Source organism: Cherax quadricarinatus, chromosome 31, assembly GCF_038502225.1.
Source record: "Cherax quadricarinatus isolate ZL_2023a chromosome 31, ASM3850222v1, whole genome shotgun sequence".
NCBI lineage: Eukaryota > Metazoa > Arthropoda > Malacostraca > Decapoda > Parastacidae > Cherax > Cherax quadricarinatus.
In genome coordinates this window covers 29,013,433-29,035,932 of record NC_091322.1, presented here as the reverse complement: position 1 = coordinate 29,035,932, position 22,500 = coordinate 29,013,433, and the positions used below count along the sequence as shown (strand labels likewise).

Below are 22,500 nucleotides of genomic sequence, written 5' to 3'. Positions count from 1 at the left end.
AGGGGGTAAAGGAGGTTTTGTGGGCAAGGGGCTTGGACTTCCAGCAAGCGTGCGTGAGCGTGTTAGATAGGAGTGAATGGAGACGAATGGTACTTGGGACCTGACGATCTGTTGGAGTATGAGCAGGGTAATATTTAGTGAAGGGATTCAGAGAAACCGGTTATTTTTATATAGTCGGACTTGAGTCCTGGAAATGGGAAGTACAATGCCTGCACTTTAAAGGAGGGGTTTGGGATATTGGGAGTTTGGAGGGATATGTTGTGTATCTTTATACGTATATGCTTCTAAACTGTTGTATTCTGAGCACCTCTGCAAAAACAGTGATAATGTGTGAGTGTGGTGAAAGTGTTGAATGATGAAAGTATTTTCTTTTTGGGGATTTTCTTTCTTTTTTGGGTCACCCTGCCTCGGTGGGAGACGGCCGACTTGTTGAATATATATATATATATATATATATATATATATATATATATATATATATATATATATATATATATATATATATATATATATATATATATATATATATGGCTTTATATATATATATATATGTATATATATATATATATATATATATATATATATATATATATGTCCTGGCTTTAAGTGAAACAAAGCTGAAGGGGGTGGGAGAGTTTCAGTGGAGAGGAATAAATGGGATTAGGTCAGGGGTTTCAAATAGAGTTAGAGCTAAAGAAGGAGTAGCAATAATGTTGAAGGATAAGCTATGGCAGGAAAAGAGGGACTATAAATGTATTAATTCAAGGATTATGTGGAGTAAAATAAAGATTGGATGTGAAAAGTGGGTTATAATAAGCGTGTATGCACCTGGAGAAGAGAGAAGTGTAGAGGAGAGAGAGAGATTTTGGGAAATGTTGAGTGAATGCGTGGGGAGTTTTGAATCAAGTGTGAGAGTAATGGTGGTTGGGGATTTCAATGCTAAAGTGGGTAAAAATGTTATGGAAGGAGTAGTAGGTAAATTTGGGGTGCCAGGGGCAAATGTAAATGGGGAGCCTTTAATTGAGCTATGTGTAGAAAGAAATTTGGTAATAAGTAATACATATTTTATGAAAAAGAGGATAAATAAATATACAAGGTATGATGTAGCACATAATGAAAGTAGTTTATTAGATTATGTATTGGTGGATAAAAGGTTGATGGGTAGGCTCCAGGATGTACATGTTTATAGAGGGGCAACTGATATATCGGATCATTATTTAGTTGTAGCTACAGTTAGAGTAAGAGGTAGATGGGAAAAGAGGAAGGTGGCAACAACAAGTAAGAGGGAGGTGAAAGTGTATAAACTAAGGGAGGAGGAAGTTCGGGTGAGATATAAGCGACTATTGGCAGAAAGGTGGGCTAGTGCAAAGATGAGTAGTGGGGGGGGGGTTGAAGAGGGTTGGAATAGTTTTAAAAATGCAGTATTAGAATGTGGGGCAGAAGTTTGTGGTTATAGGAGGGTGGGTGCAGGAGGAAAGAGGAGTGATTGGTGGAATGATGAAGTAAAGGGTGTGATAAAAGAGAAAAAGGTAGCTTATGAGAGGTTTTTACAAAGCAGAAGTGTTATAAGAAGAGCAGAGTATATGGAGAGTAAAAGAAAGGTAAAGAGAGTGGTGAGAGAGTGCAAAAGGAGAGCAGATGATAGAGTGGGAGAGGCACTGTCAAGAAATTTTAATGAAAATAAGAAAAAATTTTGGAGTGAGTTAAACAAGTTAAGAAAGCCTAGGGAAAATATGGATTTGTCAGTTAAAAACAGAGTAGGGGAGTTAGTAGATGGGGAGATGGAGGTATTGGGTAGATGGCGAGAATATTTTGAGGAACTTTTAAATGTTAAGGAAGAAACAGAGGCAGTAATTTCATGCACTGGTCAGGGAGGTATACCATCTTTTAGGAGTGAAGAAGAGCAGAATGTAAGTGTGGGGGAGGTACGTGAGGCATTACGTAAAATGAAAGGGGGTAAAGCAGCTGGAACTGATGGGATCATGACAGAAATGTTAAAAGCAGGGGGGATATAGTGTTGGAGTGGTTGGTACTTTTGTTTAATAAATGTATGAAAGAGGGGAAGGTACCTAGGGATTGGCAGAGAGCATGTATAGTCCCTTTATATAAAGGGAAAGGGGACAAAAGAGACTGTAAAAATTATAGAGGAATAAGCTTACTGAGTATACCAGGAAAAGTGTACGGTAGGGTTATAATTGAAAGAATTAGAGGTAAGACAGAATGTAGGATTGCGGATGAGCAAGGAGGTTTTAGAGTGGGTAGGGGATGTGTAGATCAGGTGTTTACATTGAAGCATATATGTGAATAGCATTTAGATAAAGATAGGGAAGTTTTTATTGCATTTATGGATTTAGAAAAGGCATATGATAGAGTGGATAGAGGAGCAATGTGGCAGATGTTGCAAGTATATGGAATAGGTGGTAAGTTATTAAATGCTGTAAAGAGTTTTTATGAGGATAGTGAGGCTCAGGTTAGGGTGTGTAGAAGAGAGGGAGACTACTTCCCGGTAAAAGTAGGTCTTAGACAGGGATGTGTAATGTCACCATGGTTGTTTAATATATTTATAGATGGGGTTGTAAAGGAAATAAATGATAGGGTGTTTGGGAGAGGGGTGGGATTAAATTATGGGGAATCAAATTCAAAATGGGAATTGACACAGTTACTTTTTGCTGATGATACTGTGCTTATGGGAGATTCTAAAGAAAAATTGCAAAGGTTAGTGGATGAGTTTGAGAATGTGTGTAAAGGTAGAAAGTTGAAAGTGAACATAGAAAAGAGTAAGGTGATGAGGGTGTCAAATGATTTGGATAAAGAAAAATTGGATATCAAATTGGGGAGGAGGAGTATGGAAGAAGTGAATGTTTTCAGATACTTGGGAGTTGACGTGTCGGCGGATGGATTTATGAAGGATGAGGTTAATCATAGAACTGATGAGGGAAAAAAGGTGAGTGGTGCGTTGAGGTATATGTGGAGTCAAAAAACGTTATCTATGGAGGCAAAGAAGGGTATGTATGAAAGTATAGTAGTACCAACACTCTTATATGGGTGTGAAGCTTGGGTGGTAAATGCAGCAGCGAGGAGACGGTTGGAGGCAGTGGAGATGTCCTGTTTAAGGGCAATGTGTGGTGTAAATATTATGCAGAAAATTCGGAGTGTGGAAATTAGGAGAAGGTGTGGAGTTAATAAAAGTATTAGTCAGAGGGCAGAGGAGGGGTTGTTGAGGTGGTTTGGTCATTTAGAGAGAATGGATCAAAGTAGAATGACATGGAAAGCATATAAATCTATAGGGGAAGGAAGGCGGGGTAGGGGTCGTCCTCGAAAGGGTTGGAGAGAGGGGGTAAAGGAGGTTTTGTGGGCGAGGGGCTTGGACTTCCAGCAAGCGTGCGTGAGCGTGTTAGATAGGAGTGAATGGAGACGAATGGTACTTGGGACCTGACGATCTGTTGGAGTGTGAGCAGGGTAATATTTAGTGAAGGGATTCAGGGAAACCGGTTATTTTCATATAGTCGGACTTGAGTCCTGGAAATGGGAAGTACAATGCCTGCACTTTAAAGGAGGGGTTTGGGATATTGGGAGTTTGGAGGGATATGTTGTGTATCTTTATATGTGTATGCTTCTAGACTGTTGTATTCTGAGCACCTCTGCAAAAACAGTGATAATGTGCGAGTGTGGTGAAAGTGTTGAATGATGATGAAAGTATTTTCTTTTTGGGGATTTTCTTTCTTTTTTGGGTCACCCTGCCTCGGTGGGAGACGGCCGACTTGTTGAAATATATATATATATATATATATATATATATATATATATATATATATATATATATATATATATATGCAAAACAAGTCACTGGGGAATGGCAAACACTAGCTCTAGGCCTTTTTCACTTCCGTGCTTCGTCAGGAGCTAAGCATTATTGTAAAAGTTGCAATAGATAGGGGGATTTAATTATGTTTACTTCAAGAACAAAACTACAGTCCAACTCGGTGGACGACTGCACAAACTGACAGTGGTTCAATATTGCATTCGACTCCTGTGCCGTTCTAATTGAGTACTAATGTTGGGTTAATCTAGATTCCAGTGATATACCCGTTTCTCCTACATATGAGAGGAGGCATAGAGTGCAGGGGGACCTAGTACACGACTATACTGGACGGTACAAACTTAATCAACCTGATTCACTGTCCCAGTATTCATAAAGGCTATAATTATATCGATTCTTTGAAATATATATGTAAGCCGGCTAGATCTTCATAACAGGGTAAAGCTAACATATTTTTGCTAGGAGGTACTTCCCTCTGGTCAGTCAGGAGGTACTTCCCTCTGGTCAGTCAGGAGGTACTTCCCTCTGGTCAGTCAGGAGGTACTTACCTCTGGTCAGTGATGTAGACAGCTCTCCTGGCTGTAACTAACGCCGTCTCAACTAGTCCCACCTGCGTTATTTCAACTTTGTGACTATGTATCTTACTACTTTCATCATCTAAATATTCAGGACTATTAGTAGGCAGAGTTCCCAAGAATATTGTGAAGAAAACACATCTTTTAACCTCAGTTTCATGATTGGAATAATAGTGAATGCTTATATACACATTAATGAAAGGTATCAGTTTGTCGAGAAGTTCACTGTTTCTTAAAACTAGGTTCTGATTTGAGTGTCCCAGAGCTCGATTGCTAGCACATTCAGCTCACACTGAGGTCCGTGGTTCGATCCCCGGTACGGGTGGAAACATTAGGACGTGTTTCCTTAAGACACCTGCTGTCCATGTTTACCTGTCAGTAAAATGGGTACTTGGGTGTTAGTCGACTGGTGCGGGTCGCATCCTACCTGCTACCGGGAGTCTACCTGGAGGGTATTCGGGGATCAACGCCCCCGCGGCCCGGTCCACAACCAGGTCTCCCGGTGGATCAGGGCCTGATCGATCAGGCTGTTACTGCTGGCCACACGTAGTCCAGCGTATGAACCACAGCCCGGCTGATCCGGCACCGACTTTAAGTATCTGTCCAGCTCCCTCTTGAAGGCAGCCAGGGGCCTATTGGGACACAATTTACCCAATTTCCCCGAAATGCTCTGCTAAATATACAGTAGTACGTCACTGACGCTAGCTAGGTCTGTATACGTTGTACCTGTAGACAAAGATTATTATTATTATTATTATTATTATTATTATTATTATTATTATTATTATCACCTTTACATATTACAGTGAGTAATGATACAAGTGAGTTAGAGGGTAGAAACTCGCCTCTAGCTCCTTCTCCTTATCTTGTAATATCTTGGAGGCGGCACTAAGCTTCTTATTGAGTTCTTCGCGCTCTGGCAGGTTCCTCTTACGGGAGAGTTCTCTCAGACGCGTCACCTCGTCCGTCAGTTTGATGATGCGGTTGTCAGTCACCTTCAATTTCTCGGTGTTGCGACGATTCACTTCTGTAGACTGATAAAAAAAAACAGCATACATTGCAATATAAATACAAGAGCGCGTATAAAAATACGAGACACGTAAAAGCTGGTTTGAAGGAAAACAAATATTCCATAAGAACTGGACAGAAATCTAATGCCACGATTTTGCACAATAAAAATGCTGGTTTTCTAACTATCAACAATCAAGGTAGAGAACAGGTATCTTACAATTCCAACATGGATTCCAATATACATTATTAGAATGCTAACTTATTTAACAAGATGCTCAACATGTACTATATGTTAGTTCCCGGGTATTTAAATAACTCGTTTCAGGATTTATATCCCACGATACTTATTTGATAGTCTCCTCAGGATTTATATCCGAAGTGACTATTACATGCAAGGTACTTATTATTACCTAGACAAAATGTCCCGTAATGATCAGTAGTTGTTTGAATATACACTAGATGTCTCTTTCCTTCAGGATGACGCTTTGGGTGGAGATATTTTTCATTCTTTCTTCAGTGTTCACTTGTGAGATCAATGTTTATTTGAAAACTCCTTTTGGTGTTGCAAATGTTTGGGAACACCATTTTGATACTGCAAATGTTTAAGTGAACTTCCCTTCCATGAGGACCTTCCTACTGAAGTCTAATCATTTGAGGACCTCGTAGGACCTCTAACACCATCTGCAACACTTCTACCACCAACTGAAGAAGCACACAACAAAGTTCACTACGTGAGGACTTACTCTGCGGAGTTTCTCCTGTAGAACATTAATCTCGATCTTGTGGGCCTCGATTATGTGAGGAAGTTCGCTCTTAGCATCCTGGTACCTGGCGAGAGCTGCTTCCTGCCTCTTACCCATACGCACCAATAGTCTGTTCTGCTCCTCCAGTTCCTGTCAATGTACATTTCAATCAGTGCTCATGATGTAAACTAATGCGTTAATGGTGACAGGGGAGGAACAAATGGTCAAGTCTCTCAAAATTTGTTGTCCCTATACACCTAAAAGTTAATAGATACCTGTGAGTTAGTCGACTGTTGCGGATGACATCCCAGTAGAGGACCAAACGTTCCCATTGGAATTAAGGCAACTTTCCAGCGTTAATAATGCTGTGAGAGCTACTATGACGTTCAGGGGAGTGAGAAAACGTAAAATCACAGAAGAGAGTTTAAGCAGATGTAATAAGCAGTGTGTCGCTTTTAGTTAAATTACCTTAATATTATATCCCCCCTCCAACCGAAAAAAGACATGCGCTAAATCCGTAAGGATCTCTAAAAGTATTAGAATTTCATTCATTGAAAAGTGATGACATCGGTTCCAGCCTCACCCTCGTCAGATACATCAAGTAACTTCAACTATTGACCAGTTCATCCATAAATACCTACAACTTCATACCTACCTATTAATTTATTAATATATGAATTAATATTCAATCTAATATTGGCTGGATGTGAGTCCTCTTACCTCCGTAGACAAGTGTTGATCTGGTCGCGCTCGCGTACACAAGCGTACACACACACACACACACACACACACACACACACACACACACACACACACACAATATGCAACAAGACCAGTCCCAGAGCCAAGGGGATTGTCCTACAAGGAAAGGTTAAGGGAAATTGGCCTGACGACACTGGAGGACAGGAGGGTCAGGGGAGACATGATAATGACCTATAAAATACTGTGCGGAATAGACAGGGTGGACAAAGATAGGATGTTCCAGAGATGGGACACAGAAACAAGGGGTCACAATTGGAAATTGAAGATTCAGATGAGTCAAAGGGATGTTAGGAAGTGTTATTAAGTCATAGTGTTGTCAGGAAGTGGAATAATCTAGAAAATGATGTAGTGGAGGCAGGAACCATACGTAGTTTTAAGACGAGGTTTGATAAAGCTCATGGAGCAGGGAGAGAGAGGACCTAGTAGCAATCAGTAAAGAGGCGGGGCCAGGAGCTATGAAATGACAACTGCAACCACAAATAGGTGAGTACAAATAGGTGAGTACACACACACACGGACACACGAACGCGCACACACACACGCATACGCACGCACACACGCACGTGCACACACACATACACAAGCACACACACACACACACACACCAGGGGCCAGGAGCTTGGACTCGACCCCTGCAACCTCAACTGGGTGAGTACACACGCACACATACGCACACACACACACACACACACACACACACACACACACACACACACACGTATCAGAGGTATGATAAAGCTCACGGTTCAGGGAGAGTGACCTAGTAGTGACCAGTGAAGAGGCGGGGCCAGGAGCTAGGACTCAACCCCTGCAACCTCAACAACTAGGTGAGTACACACACAAAGTAACAGAAGTAAGACACGAGAGAGAGGGGTGGGTTGATAGCATCTTCTTGGACTGCAGGAAGGCCTTCGACACAGTTCCTCACAAGAAGCTAAAGGATCAGGTGCGTATAACAGGAAGGGCACTACAGTGGATCAGAGAATACCTGACAGGGAGGCAACAACGAGTCATGGTACGTGATGAGGTATCACAGTGGGCACATGTGACAAGCGGGGTCCCACAGGGGTCGGTCATAGGACCAGTGTTATTTTTGGAATATGTGAATGACATGATGGAAGGGATAGACTCAGAAGTGTCCCTGTTTGCAGATGATGTGAAGTTAATGAGGAGAATTGAATCAGATAAGGATCAGGCAGGACTACAAAGAGACCTAGACAGGCTGGACACCTGGTCCAGCAACAGGCTTCTCGAATTCAACCCCGCCAAATGCAAAGTCATGATGATCGGGGAAGGGCAAAGAAGACCGCAGACGAGAGTATAGGCTAGTTGGCCATAGACTGCAAACCTCGCTCAAGGAGAAAGATCTTGGGGTGAGTATAACACCGAGCACGTCTCTGGAAGCACACATCAACCAGATAACTGCTGCAGCATATGGGCAACTGGCAAACCTGAGAATAGAGTTCCGACACCTTAGTAAGGAATCGTTCAAGACACTGTACACTGTGTACGTCATTCCCATACTGGAGTATGCAGCACCAGTTTGGAACCCACACCGGGTCAAGCACGTCAAGAAATTAGAGACAGTGCAAAGGTTTGCGACAAGGTTAGTTCCAGAGCTAAGGGGAATGTCCTACGAAGAAAGGTTAAGGGAAATTAGCCTGACGACACTGTAGGACAGGAAGGTCGGGGGAGACGTGATAACGACATACAAAATACTGCGTGGAATAGACAAGGTGGACAGAGATAGGACGTTCCAGAGATGAGACACAGAAACAAGGGGTCACACTTGGAAGTTGAAGACTCAAATGAGTCAAAGGGATGTTAGGAAGTATTTCTTCAGTCATAGAGTTGTCAGGAGGAGGAACAGTCTAGCAAGTGATGTAGTGGAGGCAGGAACCATACGTAGCTTTAAGACGAGGTGTGATAAAGCTCATGGAGAGGTCCTAGTAGGTATCAGTGAAGAGAAGGGCCAGGAGCTGAGTCTCGACCCCTGCAAACACAATTAGGTGAGTACACACGCACGCACATACACGCACGCACGCGCACACGCACATACGCACACACACGCACGCATACACATGCACACACAGATGAATCACAGGGAAGTTAGGAAGTATTTCTTCAGTCACAGAGTAGTCAGGTAGTGGAATAGTTTGGGAAGCGATGTAGTGGAGGCAGGATCCATTCCTAGCTTCAAGCAGAGGTATGATAAAGCTCATGATGCAGGGAGTGTGACCCAGGAGCGGCCAGTGAAGAGGCGAGGCCAGGAGCTATGACTCGACCCCTGCAACCACAACTAGGTGAGTACAACTAGGTGAGTACACACACACACACACACACACACACACACACACACACAGCAGGCATGTGTGAGATAGGAGTGGAGACGATTGGTTTTTGAGAATTGACGAGCTGTTGGAGTGTGAGCAGGGAAATATTTTGTGAAGGAATTCGGGGAAACCGGTTAGCCGGACTTGAGTCCTGGAGGTGGGAAGTACAGTGTCTACACTCTAAAGAAGGAGTTTGAGATATTTGCTGTTTAGAGGGACATCTAAACTGTTGTATCTGTGCGCCCCCTGGCAAGTGCGAATGATGGTGTGTTTCTTTTTCGGGTCATCCTTCCGTGTGTTGTAAGAGGCGACTAAAATGCCGGGGGCAAGGGGCTAGTAACCCCTTCTCTTGTATAAATTACTAAATTTAAACAAAAAATCGTTTTTCTTTTTGGGCCACCCTGCCTCGGTAGGATACGGCCGGTTTGTTGATATACATATATATATATATATATATATATATATATATATATATAATAGTGAGTGTGTGTGTATGTTTGTGTGTGTGTGTGTGTGTGTGTGTGTGTGTGTGTGTGTGTGTGTGTGTGTGTGTGTGTGTGTGTGTGTGTGTGTGTGTGTGTGCAAAACAACCACTGTGAAAGAATAGAGAAATTCCAAGCGCTTTCGTGACTACTCACATTATCAAGTTCCTTGATAATGTGAGTAGTCACGAAAGCGCTTGGAATTTCTATTTTCTTTCACAGTGGTTGTTTTGCATATTCTGAAATCACTTGTTTACTGTGATCTTATTGTATATCTATATATATATATATATATATATATATATATATATATATATATATATATATATATATATATATATATATATATATATATATATATATCACGATTGTAAACTGAATCAGATGTATTCCTGTTCGCTGATTATGTAAAACTAATAACGAAAAAGGAGGTAAAAGGAAAAAGGAAAGACTCCAAATGGATCTGGGAACCTCCAAGATTGGTCGGATAAGTGGCTGCTTGAATTCAACCCAAGCAAATGCAAAGTTATGAAGATTGGGGAAGGGGCAAGAAGACCGGACACGGAGTATAGACTTGGCAATAAAGGCTGCAGACTTAAGAAACACCTAGAAGAAACCATGGTGCCTGGAATATCACCGACGGATAAAATCAGCCGAATAACCTTAGGAGCCAATTATCGTCTGGCTAATATCAGAGAAGCCTGAAAACGTATGTTAAGAAATTGTGGAAGTAAACAAGAAGGGTTGTTCTAGTTCGAGTTTAGGAAGATGAACTACGATGAGAGGCTAATGGAACTGAATGTAATGACATAATAGGACAGAAAAACCGAGTGAGCTAGAATTACATACAAAATAATCAAAGTAATTCATAGGACAGACAGGAACAGGTTGTTTGAAGGGAAAGAAACAAGTCGTCTGGGACACAGTTGGAGCCAGACACAGATGAGCCACAAGAATGTTAAAATATTTCTTCAGTGTGATGCTGGTCGGGAAGTGCAATAGTGAAGTAACAGTGGACGTAGAGGCTCCATACAGATACGATAATGTCCCTGATGTTAAAATGAAATGAATATGGCAAACGGCAAGTTGAGAAAAAGGACCACGAGATAACACTGGCTCCTGCAACCACAGAGTACACACATTCACTGATAATTACACGCTACCATGGACAATTATCGTATACAGTTTTTAACTACTGCCTGTTTATTACGCTAACAGTTTATATATTAACATTTACCTTTATATTTACATGACATAACTTTCCTTATATATTATTGTGGTACACAAATCTCACCTTGTTACGTCTATTATACACGACGATAATATACAGGGATTGTTGGGTAATATACTGACAGCACCACAAACCTTCAGGAAAATAATTTGTTTCAGGCGAGCTGCGTTCAAGTTATACAGTAACTTAGCGTCTATTTCACAGGAAACAACACATCTTTGATGGAAAGTTTGTGTACTCACCTATTTGTTGTTGCAGGGGTCGATTGTCGAAACCTGGCTGTGCCTCTTGCCACTCTTCAGATTCACGCCCTCTCAGCCTTATGGCCCCTATAGTATCTGCTCTTAAAACTATGTTAAGAATCTGTCTCCACCACTCCACTTTCCGACCATTCCGAGACTGAAGAAATACTTCCTAACATCCCTGCGGCTCATCTTTGCCTTTAAACTTCCGACGATGTTCCCGAGTTCCTGATTATCGCCTCTCAAATAGCCTATTCCTGTATCTTATCAATTCCCGGAATATTTTGTAGGTTATTGTCCTCCAGCGTCGTTAGGTTCAATTCCGTTAGCCTCTCCTAGTAGCTCATGTACCTTAAATCAGGAACAAGCCTAGTTACATGCTTCTGAACTATCTTCAGTTTCTTAATACGCTTTTTCAGGTGCGGGTTGCATACTGTTGCTGCGTACTCCAATATAGGACTAACGCATGTTGTATGAAGGGCCAGGAATGATTTGAGATTCCTGAACGCTACTCTTGGATTTGCCAGAAAAACACTGACTACAGAGGTTATTCGACTGATGTGAGCATCTGGCGATAGACTCGGCACTATGCACACTCCGAGATCTTTCTCTCTGAGAGAAGTTTGCAGCTTCTCCACCCCCCCCTATAATTATCATGTATGTGTGTTCGTACACATGATCAATACATACAGTAATTACCGGTCATAATTAAGTCAATAAGTTACCAGATAATAACTGTAATATTCAGCATAAACATCGTTTATATTTCCACTAACAACACTCATATTTTTTCTTTTTTTCTTTGCTCCTTTTTTTTCTTTTATAATTGCAGCAACTCACATTTCCTTTATTCTTTGTAAATATAATTTTCTAAATGTAGAGCTAGTTCACTTTCTCTGTATTTTAGAGCTGATTTTCCGTGTCATAGACCAATCAATTCAATGTTTTCTATGTTATTACTCGCTTCTTTTTTTCCAAATTACTTTATTCTTTAATACATTTAATCTATTTGGCTGCTAAAATTTGGCTTTCTTTTTGATACAGAAATCCATTTTTTTTTTTAATTCCGCAATCAGTGTTTGCTTCACTAATTACCTGCAGAAATACACCGAGAAAATCAATACTGTCAACACCCAAAAATTATTGATGAAGGCAGTTTTTATACGTAATATTTCTTCTATCTTGGGCATACCTTTTAAATACTGACGTTGATGATTTTAACTGTGATTGTTGCAATGTTGCAATAATGAATCCTGTGATACTCCAATACTGAAACTATGTACTGTGCCGAAACAAAAGCATTCACATTGCTAAACTCACAAACTAGTATTTAGTCACTTAGCCATAATACCAACTTACCTCATAATTTGTAATATTTTAAAATAAAGAATTAAACTAAGTCTGCCCGAAATGCCTAGCCATGCTAGGTGTTCTAGTGTTACACTCTGTAATCACTATTTAACTACATGTAAACCACACAACAACCAAATTATGTAAATTCAACATTGTAATCTTTATAGAGAATAAACTTTGAATTTGAATTTGTATGCTCTGAAGATTACCAACGAAAAAGACGAATTTCATGGGACTGTAAACCAGGATAACTCAAGAAAGTCAAGCAGTGTGACTTAGTGAGTTGAGGTGTTTATGTCCGGGCTAGAATGTTATCTACAAGACTATACTCACCTAATTGTGGTTGCAGGGGTCGAGACTCAGCTCCTGGCCCCGCCTCTTCACTGAATGCTGCTAGATACTCTCTCCCCCTGCTCCATGAGCAGTATCATACCTCGTCTTAAAGCTATGTATGGTTCCTGCCTCCACTGCATCACTCGCCAGACTGTTCCACTTCGTGACCACTCTATGACTGAAGAAATACTTCCTAACATCCCCATGACTCATCTGAGTCTTCAACTCCCAAGAGTAACCCCTTGTTTCTGTGTCCCATCTCTGGAACTTCCTGTCTCTGTCCACCTTGTCTATTCCACGCAGTATTTTGTATGTCGTTATCATGTCTCCCCTAACCATCCTGTCCTCAAGTGTCGTCAGGCCGATTTAGCTTAACCTTTCTTCGTAGGACATTCCCCTTAGCTCTGGAATTAACCTTGTCGCAAACCTTTGCACTTTCTCTAATTTCTTAAAGTGTTTGACCCGGTGTGGGTTCCAAACTGGTGCTGCATACTCCAGTATGGGCCTGACGTACACGGTGTGCAGTGTCTTGAAAGATTCCTTCCTTAGGTATCGGAATGCTAATCTCAGGTTTGCCAGGCGCCCATATGCTGCAGCAGTTATCTGGTTGATGTGTGCTTCCGGAGACGTGCTCTGTGTTATACTCACCCCAAGATCTTTCTCCTTGAGTGAGGTTTGCAGTCTTTGGCCACCTAGCCTATACTCTGTCTGTGGTCTTCTTTGCCCTTCCCCAATCTTCATGACTTTGCATTTAGCGGGGTTGAATTCGAGAAGCCAGTTGCTGGGCCACGTGTCCAGCCTGTCCAGGTCTCTTTGTAGTTCTGCCTGATCCTCATCTGATTTTAGTCTCCTCATCAACTTCACATCATCTACGAACAGGGACAGTTCTGAGTCCATCCCTTCCATCATGTCATTCACATATGCCAAAAATAACACTGGTCCTAGGACCGACCCCTGTGGGACCTCGCTTGTCACAGGTGCTCACTGTGATACCTCATCACGTACCATGACTCGTGTTGCCTCCCTGTCAGGTATTCTCTGATATATTGCAGTGCCCTTCCTGTTACACGCGCCTGATCCTCCAGCTTCTGCAATAATCTCTTGTAAGGAACTGTGTCGAAGGCCTTCCTGCAGTCCAGGAAAATGCAATCAACCCACCTCCCTCTTTCTCGTGTCTTACTTCTGTTACTTTGTTATAAAACTCCAGAAGGTTTGTGACACAAGATTTGCTTTCCATGAATCCGTGCTGGTTGTCGTTTATAATCTTATTCCGTTCCAGATGCTCCACCACTCTCCTGATAATCTTCTCCATGACTTTGCATACTATACACGTCAGTGACACTGGTCTGTAGTTTAATGCCTCGTTTCTGTCTCCTTTCTTAAAAATGGGGACTACATTTGCCGTCTTCCGTACCTCACATAGTTGCCCAGTTTCGAGGGATGTGTTGAAGATTGTGGTTAGTGGCACACACAGCATCTCTGCTCCTTTTCTAAGGACCCAGGGGAGATGTTATCCGGTCCCATCGCCTTTGTGTGTGTGTGTGTGTGTGTGTGTGTGTGTGTGTGTGTGTGTTTGTGTGTGTGTGTGTCTGTGTGTGTGTGTGTGTGTGTGTGTGTGTGTGTGTGTGTGTGTGTCTGTGTGTGTGTGTGTGTGTGTGTGTGTGTGTGTGTGTCAAGCTGATTGGTGAACTGGGACAGCAGGTGTTGGGAAGCTTCTCCAACTCGCTTAAATAATGCAGAAATATTATATTAAATAGTCTGATATGGACGGTTCTTAAATACATTTTAACTTGAGTTACTAAAGTTAAACATATAAGTTGAAATATGATACTTGATTAATGAAAACGTTGTATATGTATGTTGTAGTATATAATATATTTATAAAGTGAAATTGTATAATTATATAATTTGTATTTTAAACTAATTTTTGCACTTTCCTGAAAATGATTACATTTTTGACTGTATGTTACCAAAATTACTTGATGTGTTCAGTGTACCCGAGTACAGAAGTGACTGAGTGCAGCAGTGACTGAGTACAGCAGTGACTGAGTACAGCAGTGACCGAGTACAGCAGTGACCGAGTACAGCAGTGACTGAGTACAGAAGTGACTGAGTACAGAAGTGACTGAGTGCAGCAGTGACTGAGTACAGCAGTGACCGAGTACAGCAGTGACTGAGTACAGAAGTGACTGAGTACAGAAGTGACTGAGTGCAGCAGTGACTGAGTACAGCAGTGACTGAGTACAGCACCGAGTACAGCAGTGACAGTACAGAAGTGACTGAGTACAGCAGTGACTGAGTACAGCAGTGACTGAGTACAGCAGTGACTGAGTACAGCAGTGACAGAGTACAGCAGTGACCGAGTACAGAGTGACAGTACAGTGACTGAGTACAGCAGTGACTGAGTACAGCAGTGACTGAGTACAGCAGTGACTGAGTACAGAGTACAGCAGTGACTGAGTACAGCAGTGACTGAGTACAGTGACTGAGTACAGCAGTGACCGAGTACAGCAGTGACCGAGTACAGAGTACAGCAGTGACTGAGTACAGCAGTGACTGAGTACAGCAGTGACCGAGTACAGCAGTGACTGAGTACAGCAGTGACTGAGTACAGCAGTGACTGAGTACAGCAGTGACTGAGTACAGCAGTGACTGAGTACAGCAGTGACTGAGTACAGCAGTGACTGAGTACAGCAGTGACCGAGTACAGCAGTGACCGAGTACAGCAGTGACTGAGTACAGCAGTGACTGAGTACAGCAGTGACTGAGTACAGCAGTGACTGAGTACAGCAGTGACTGAGTACAGCAATGACTGAGTAAGCAGTGACTGAGTACAGCAGTGACTGAGTACAGCAGTGACCGAGTACAGCAGTGACTGAGTACAGCAGTGACTGAGTACAGCAGTGACTGAGTACAGCAGTGACTGAGTACAGCAGTGACTGAGTACAGCAGTGACCGAGTACAGCAGTGACTGAGTACAGCAGTGACTGAGTACAGCAGTGACCGAGTACAGCAGTGACTGAGTACAGCAGTGACTGAGTACAGCAGTGACTGAGTACAGCAATGACTGAGTAAGCAGTGACTGAGTACAGTAGTGACTGAGTACAGCAATGACTGAGTAAGCAGTGACTGAGTACAGCAGTGACTGAGTACAGCAGTGACTGAGTACAGCAGTGACTGAGTACAGCAGTGACTGAGTACAGCAGTGATTGAGTACAGCAGTGACCGAGTACAGTAATGACTGAGTAAGCAGTGACTGAGTACAGCAGTGACTGAGTACAGCAGTGACTGAGTACAGCAGTGACTGAGTACAGCAATGACTGAGTAAGCAGTGACTGAGTACAACAGTGACTGAGTACAACAGTGACTGAGTACAGCAGTGACCGAGTACAGCAGTGACTGAGTACAGCAGTGACTGAGTACAGCAATGACTGAGTACAGCAGTGACTGAGTACAGCAGACTGAGTACAGCAGTGACTGAGTACAGCAGTGACTGAGTACAGCAGTGATTGAGTACAGCAGTGACCGAGTACAGCAGTGACTGAGTACAGCAGTGACTGAGTACAGCAGTGATTGAGTACAGCAGTGACCGAGTACAGCAGTGACTGAGTACAGCAATGACTGAGTACAGCAATGACTGAGTACAGCAGTGACTGAGTACAGCAGTGACTGAGTACAGCAGTGACCGAGTACAGCAGTGACTGCGTACAGCAGTGACTGAGTACAGCAGTGACTGAGTGACTGAGTACAGCTGAGTACAGCACTGAGTACAGCAGTGACTGAGTACAGCAGTGACTGAGTACAGCAGTGAGTACAGCAGTGACTGAGTACAGCAGTGACTGAGTACAGCAGTGACTGAGTACAGCAGTGACTGAGTACAGCAGTGACTGAGTACAGCAGTGACTGAGTACAGCAGTGACCGAGTACATTAGTGACTGAATTACATGAGCCTCGACTCACCCACAATTAAGCATTACTATGTGGTAGTACTTGGCTTCAACATACCAACCCCTGTTAATAAGACACATTATGTGGTTCATAAACCACATAATGTGTCTCACTGACACATTTGTCGATACTACTGATATACATAACTCTCCCTTTACCTTTCATACACCTTCTTCTCTTGTCATTTCTTTAAAACTCTTCAGTAAACTTCTCCCATTATGTGGCACTAATCATTGAGCGACCCTCTCCATTACGTGGCAGCAGTCGCCAAATAAACCTCTAATATGTGGCAATAATTACTTAATGTACTTCTTCAGTATGTGGCAGCAGTCACTAGGGAAGTGGGTGAGTGTAGTGAGAAGTGTACAAAGGTTGATGAAAGTGTGTGGGTCGGATCTTGAATGAGTATTGATTATCGTGTACAGTGGTGAGTCCCACAGCAAGCAGTGTACACCGTAGCCAGCTGTGCGTTCATGGAAGGATGTGAGATATGTAGAGAGCTGCAATGTAAAGAGGTAACCCACGGAGGAGGCCAACACAACGATACTGTCCACTGCAAGAAGGGGCCACGACAGACTTCGTCAAGAAAGGACCCCCAGCATTAAATCGTCTGGTTGTCTATATAGCTGAAGGTCCATACCCTAGCATAGGTATCACTACCCATCCCATCCACTGCTTCTAAAGTATAACAATACTGGTACCGACTCGCACCTGGAATAATGTGCCTCGACAAATATATTGAAGAAACAGAACAACTGGCCCAGGAGTCCCACTTGATAAAGAGAACAGAAAATGACAAACCACAAGGCTTTTTCCATTTCTAAAAACGCTGCCATGGTATGAAGACGTCATGTGAAGCTCTTCGGAACGTCGGTGTTCACCTGTGCTGTGGTATGCTAAGAGTGTTACATTATATTCGGCGTATGTCGTACTCATATAAGCTACCTCCCGACCAGCGAACCAGGTGCTAGATTTAATGATCTAATAAGGGCCCCGTCGTTATACAAGTACCTCGGTTCATCGGCCAATCACAGATAAGCCCGCCACAGCTGTGAAACAATGTGGTTCACTCGTGACATGAGTTTTGGCAGATTTGTCTGGGCTGCTCACGGTGCTTTGTCTGGCTCTTACATTTTGCCTCTTATAACCACCGTGTTGTACACTTGCTCTTATATTATTGTACAGTGTAAATAGTGTACATATTGTAAATACCAGCTTGCTTCTTTGGAGAAATACAAGCCATCTAACCTCCGCTGTCTTTTGCTTGCTCCACTGTTTATCGCATTAAGGCAAGGTGTGCAAGCCATTATATACATGCGTTTGTAATATGTACCAAGACACCACACTACACAAGACAGATACAACCGCTGGACTTGAGTCGGGTATTCATCATGTGCAGTAGAATGGCAACTAGTCAAGAAAAAATCTTAGACGCAGGGAATACTCAGGAAGAACATCGTCCACTTAACAAGGGGCGCTCCACTGTGGTGTACCTATGGTGGAGTATATTTGTCGAAGATTTTTAATCTTCTTTTATACTCCTGGAGGTTGTGGGGAAGGTTACTGGAACTCACTTTCCCTCTACACTTCCAGTCTATGACTTCTCCATTCCTCTCCTTGCTTCACGAAATACCTTTCTCAGCAGCTAATACTAGCTGGTAAATTTGCCGAATAATTATGGTGTATCATTTTGGAGGCGACGATACGACGAGCGCACAATTTGATGACGCCGCTTGTCATCCAGGGGTGTGGTGGCAGTGTGGTGGCGGCAGTGTGGTGGCAGTGTGGTGGCGATGTGGTGGCGATGTGGTGGCGGTGGTGGCAGTGTGGTGGCGGTGTGGTGGCGGTGTGGTGGCAGTGTGGTGGCGGTGTGGTGGCGGTGTAGTGGCGGTGTGGTGGCGATGCGGTGGCGATGCGGTGGCGATGCGGTGGCGGTGCGGTGGCGGTGCGGTGGCAGTGCGGTGGCAGTGCGGTGGCAGTGCGGTGGCAGTGTGGTGGCAGTGTGGTGGCGGTGTGGTGGCGGTGTGGTGGCGGTGTGGTGGCGGTGTGGTGGCGGTGTGGTGGCGGTGTGGTGGCAGGCAGAGCACGCCATATGGCCAGAGAATGGCAGGATCTGCCGCCCACAACACCGCCTTGAAGCAGCAGACATTAGTCCCCGGCACACCCGGGAAATTACTAATAACCACAGTAATCTGGGACCGATCTGCTCCAGTCCCCATCCCCCCAAGTCCCCTCCAGAGGGTAGACTGAGGGGATAAAGAGAGGGGAAAGAAGCCTGCAGTCTCCAAAAGAGGAGAGTTACACACCAAATGAACTTCAGGAACATTGCAAATATCATTACATTAATAGGCAGCGCTAAATCCGCACGAGTCATTCAGCGCCTTGGGCAACAGGAGGAATTCAGGTTTAGTCCAAGAAAGGGAAGTGAAAATCCAATTTCTTGGATCAAGAGAACCACATTAGTACCAATTAGCCTCCCTTGAGGTGTTCATGATAAAGTTGACAAATTACATATGTGCAACACCTGGGTATTTTTACTGAGGAAACATTTGGCCACATAGTGTCTTCATCAGTCCTGTACGAAGATGAATGGTGAAGATCAGAAGGAGTTCGAGGTAATCAATCCCTCAGTCTGGAGTCGATGCAATCAATTTTTTTAAGACTGATGGATTGATTACGTCGACTCCAGGCTGAGGGACTGATTCCTCAGTAAAGATACCAAAGTGTTGCACGTGTATCTAATTTATCAACTAGACGGTTCTCTGAACCATTTATCTATATTCAGCTTTACGTAGTGAGAGAGAGAGCGAGAGAGCGAGAGCGAGAGCGAGAGAGAGAGAGAGAGAGAGAGTCTTCACAGATACTGTGGTATGAGAGAGGTCAGAACAAGACCTGCCTTAACTTGTGCACAAGCTGAAGGCAGTGTTAAGAACTCTTAATTAGATCCTCTTTGTATGGTGACACAGTAGTGTGTTAGACATGTTAATGGTACCTACCTTGATCCTATTGTGTAGGAATATGACATCGGAGCTGAGGTCCTGAATGTGATTCCTCTTGGCTGAGAGGAGGCGGTAGAGCTGACCCTCGTTGGCGTGTGTCAGCCGCGTCGTCACCTCCACCAACGTCCGTGTTGATTTCTGCCGCGACACCGCCGACGACAACGCTGACCCCGAGCGTGAGTGTTCTGCAGGCAACACAAAAACTGTGTCAGCGGAGGAAAAAAAACGCAATTTGGGGGAAAACTTCAGTTTTTCGATCTATGAAAAAAAGAGGTGAGCCACAGAACTGACAAGGGTGACAAGGTGGTTGGTGCAGTGAGGCATTTGTGGAAACAAAGAACGGTATCCATGGAGGCAAAAAGGAGAATGTATGAGAGCATATTGGTGTCAACACTCTTATATGGGTGTGAAGTATGCTTTGTGAATGTTGCAGCAAGGAGGTTGTTGAAGGCAGTGGAGACGTCAAGTGTGAGGGCAATGTACTGTATTATGCTGAAGAGAATTCGTATTTTGGAGACTAGAAGGTGTGGGGTTACTAAGATTATTATCCAGAGGACTGAGGAGTTGCTGAGGTGGTTTGGAGATTTAGAGAGGATGGAGCAAAACAGGATGACCTGGAGAGTGTATTTGTGATGGAGGGAAGGCGGGGTAGGGGTCGTTTTAGGAAAGGTTGGAGGGAAGGGGCAAAAGAAGTTTTGTGTGCGAGGGGCTTAGATCTCCAGCAAGCGTGTATGAACGTGTTAGGAGTGGAGGCAAATGTTTTTTATGACGACGTGCTGTTGGAGTGTGAGCAAAGTAACATTTATAAAGGGATTCAAGGAAACCGATTAACCAAACTTGAGTCCTGGAGGTGGGAAGCGTAGTGCCTGCACCTTGAAGGACGGGTGGGGATGATTGCAGTTTTAAACTGTCGTATCGGCGCGCCTCTGGCAACACAGTGATGGAGTGAGTGATCGTGATTGATGGAGTGAGTGATCGTGATTTTTTTGTATTTTTTTTTTTTGGGGGGGGGAGGGATCACCATGGGAGTGTGTGTGTGTGTGTGTGTGTGTGTGTGTGTGTGTGTGTGTGTGTGTGTGTGTGTGTGTGTGTGTGTGTGTGTGTGTGTGTGTGTAAGAAATCACAATAATCGCGTGATTGCAAATATATAAAAATACCACATTGAAAATAGAAAATAACATCTGAGTGCTTCAGATTCAAATTATTTGCAATCACTGAATATGCAAAACACACAATAACCAGAAAGCCCATAAATGCACATCATTTCTGACAGAAGTATCATGTATATCAGTGGTATTGGTATAATCTTCCTCTCACAAAAGAAAATCTGGGTTCAGTTTCTTGGCGGGGCGAGACATACGGGAACTTTTCCTTACACCTATTGCCAATGTTGACCCAGCAGTAAATAGGTACTTGGATGTTAGTCGTGTTGTGGGTGGTATCCTAGTGAAGGAAGAACCCTTGTTTAAATAAAATATACTGCATGTTTTTCTGGGTTATCCTGGGTTAACAACCACTGCAGTTATGTAACCCTGAAGGATACCTGAAGTAGGTACACTTTCTGTGTACCTGGGATCTCCCTGCCGGCGGTAGATAGTGCCTACCTTTGCTTAGTGTGATAGACTTCCTGCTGGCCCTGGAGCGTGCAGTGATGCCGAAGTTGTTAGTCAGGTGTTGAAGAAACACCTGAGCGTCATCATCATCGTCGCCCTCACCACCTCTCTCCTCAATGTTGATGCTCGGTACCTCACAACCCCTGCAACATTATAAGTATCCCGGGATACTATCAAATATCCCTGGATATCATTACGTATCCCGGCGTACTACTAACTATCCATGGATACTTGTAGTGCTTCACTGTACATGTGACTCATCAGATGTGCCTTCATCACTGGTATATCCACTCTGCGGGCTTCCTGAGAATGCCTTGTTGGATCACCTTCAAACTTTCGACTATCGCTTATTTTAGCATGAAGAGTTCCGGGAATGTTACTCAGAAGAGTAGTTTCTTATTTGTCAGTTTTTAAAACCTAATTTCAACAGGTGTTATAATGATTATTTTGTAGCATTAGGCATTATTATTATTAACTGTAATAATAGAAGTATAACAATCATACCAGAAAAGATGAGGAAGGACGGATAGGGAGAGTAAGAGAAGGGAGGAGGTAAGAGAAGAGAGATGAATTGTATACTCACACGCTGTATGGTTGAGTTGGGTTGTGATCAGTCATATTGTTGGTGCACCCGCGGGCCATGGTGATAACAATGAACCTGAACTCACATCACGGCTACACCGTCACACTGTAACACAAACACACAGGTGTAATACATTTTATTTAAGCTCCCTAGCACTGTAATTGTGAACATGTTGGTTCCTGGGGTAAACGTCAAGGATCACCCCCCCCCCCCTTCCTAATGATGACCTGGGGAGGTCACCCCCCTCGTGACCTTGAGGGTAAAAATGTCAGCTGTGAAGGTCAAGGTAGAATAATCCTGACATGCAAGACATCTTTTGCCGTCAGGTGGGACCATTATCAGTTCTTACCTTATAATTGTGATCCTTATTACTCCGTGTAGGTGGCTGCTTGTTCTCTCTCCACCTCGACACACACGCAACCTCACACACACACACACACACACACACACACACACACACACACACACACAC

The 22,500-nt window shown here is 43.3% G+C and overlaps 1 protein-coding gene across 4 annotated transcripts in view; it reads right to left on the bottom strand.

Annotated features, from left to right (window-relative positions):
• Positions 1-22,500, bottom strand: part of LOC128696742 (lebercilin-like protein) — an 88,143-nt gene that overhangs the window by 27,664 nt on the left and 37,979 nt on the right. For all 4 annotated transcript variants that reach the window (XM_053788115.2, XM_053788124.2, XM_053788131.2 and 1 more), the window contains 5 exons: positions 22,029-22,133; positions 21,437-21,588; positions 19,830-20,017; positions 6,150-6,299; positions 5,241-5,429 (listed from right to left, as the gene is read on the bottom strand). In XM_053788115.2, coding sequence (XP_053644090.2) covers positions 5,241-5,429; positions 6,150-6,299; positions 19,830-20,017; positions 21,437-21,588; positions 22,029-22,087 — 738 coding nt within the window. In that variant the 5' untranslated portion in view covers positions 22,088-22,133. The remainder of the gene's footprint in view (positions 1-5,240; positions 5,430-6,149; positions 6,300-19,829; positions 20,018-21,436; positions 21,589-22,028; positions 22,134-22,500) is intronic.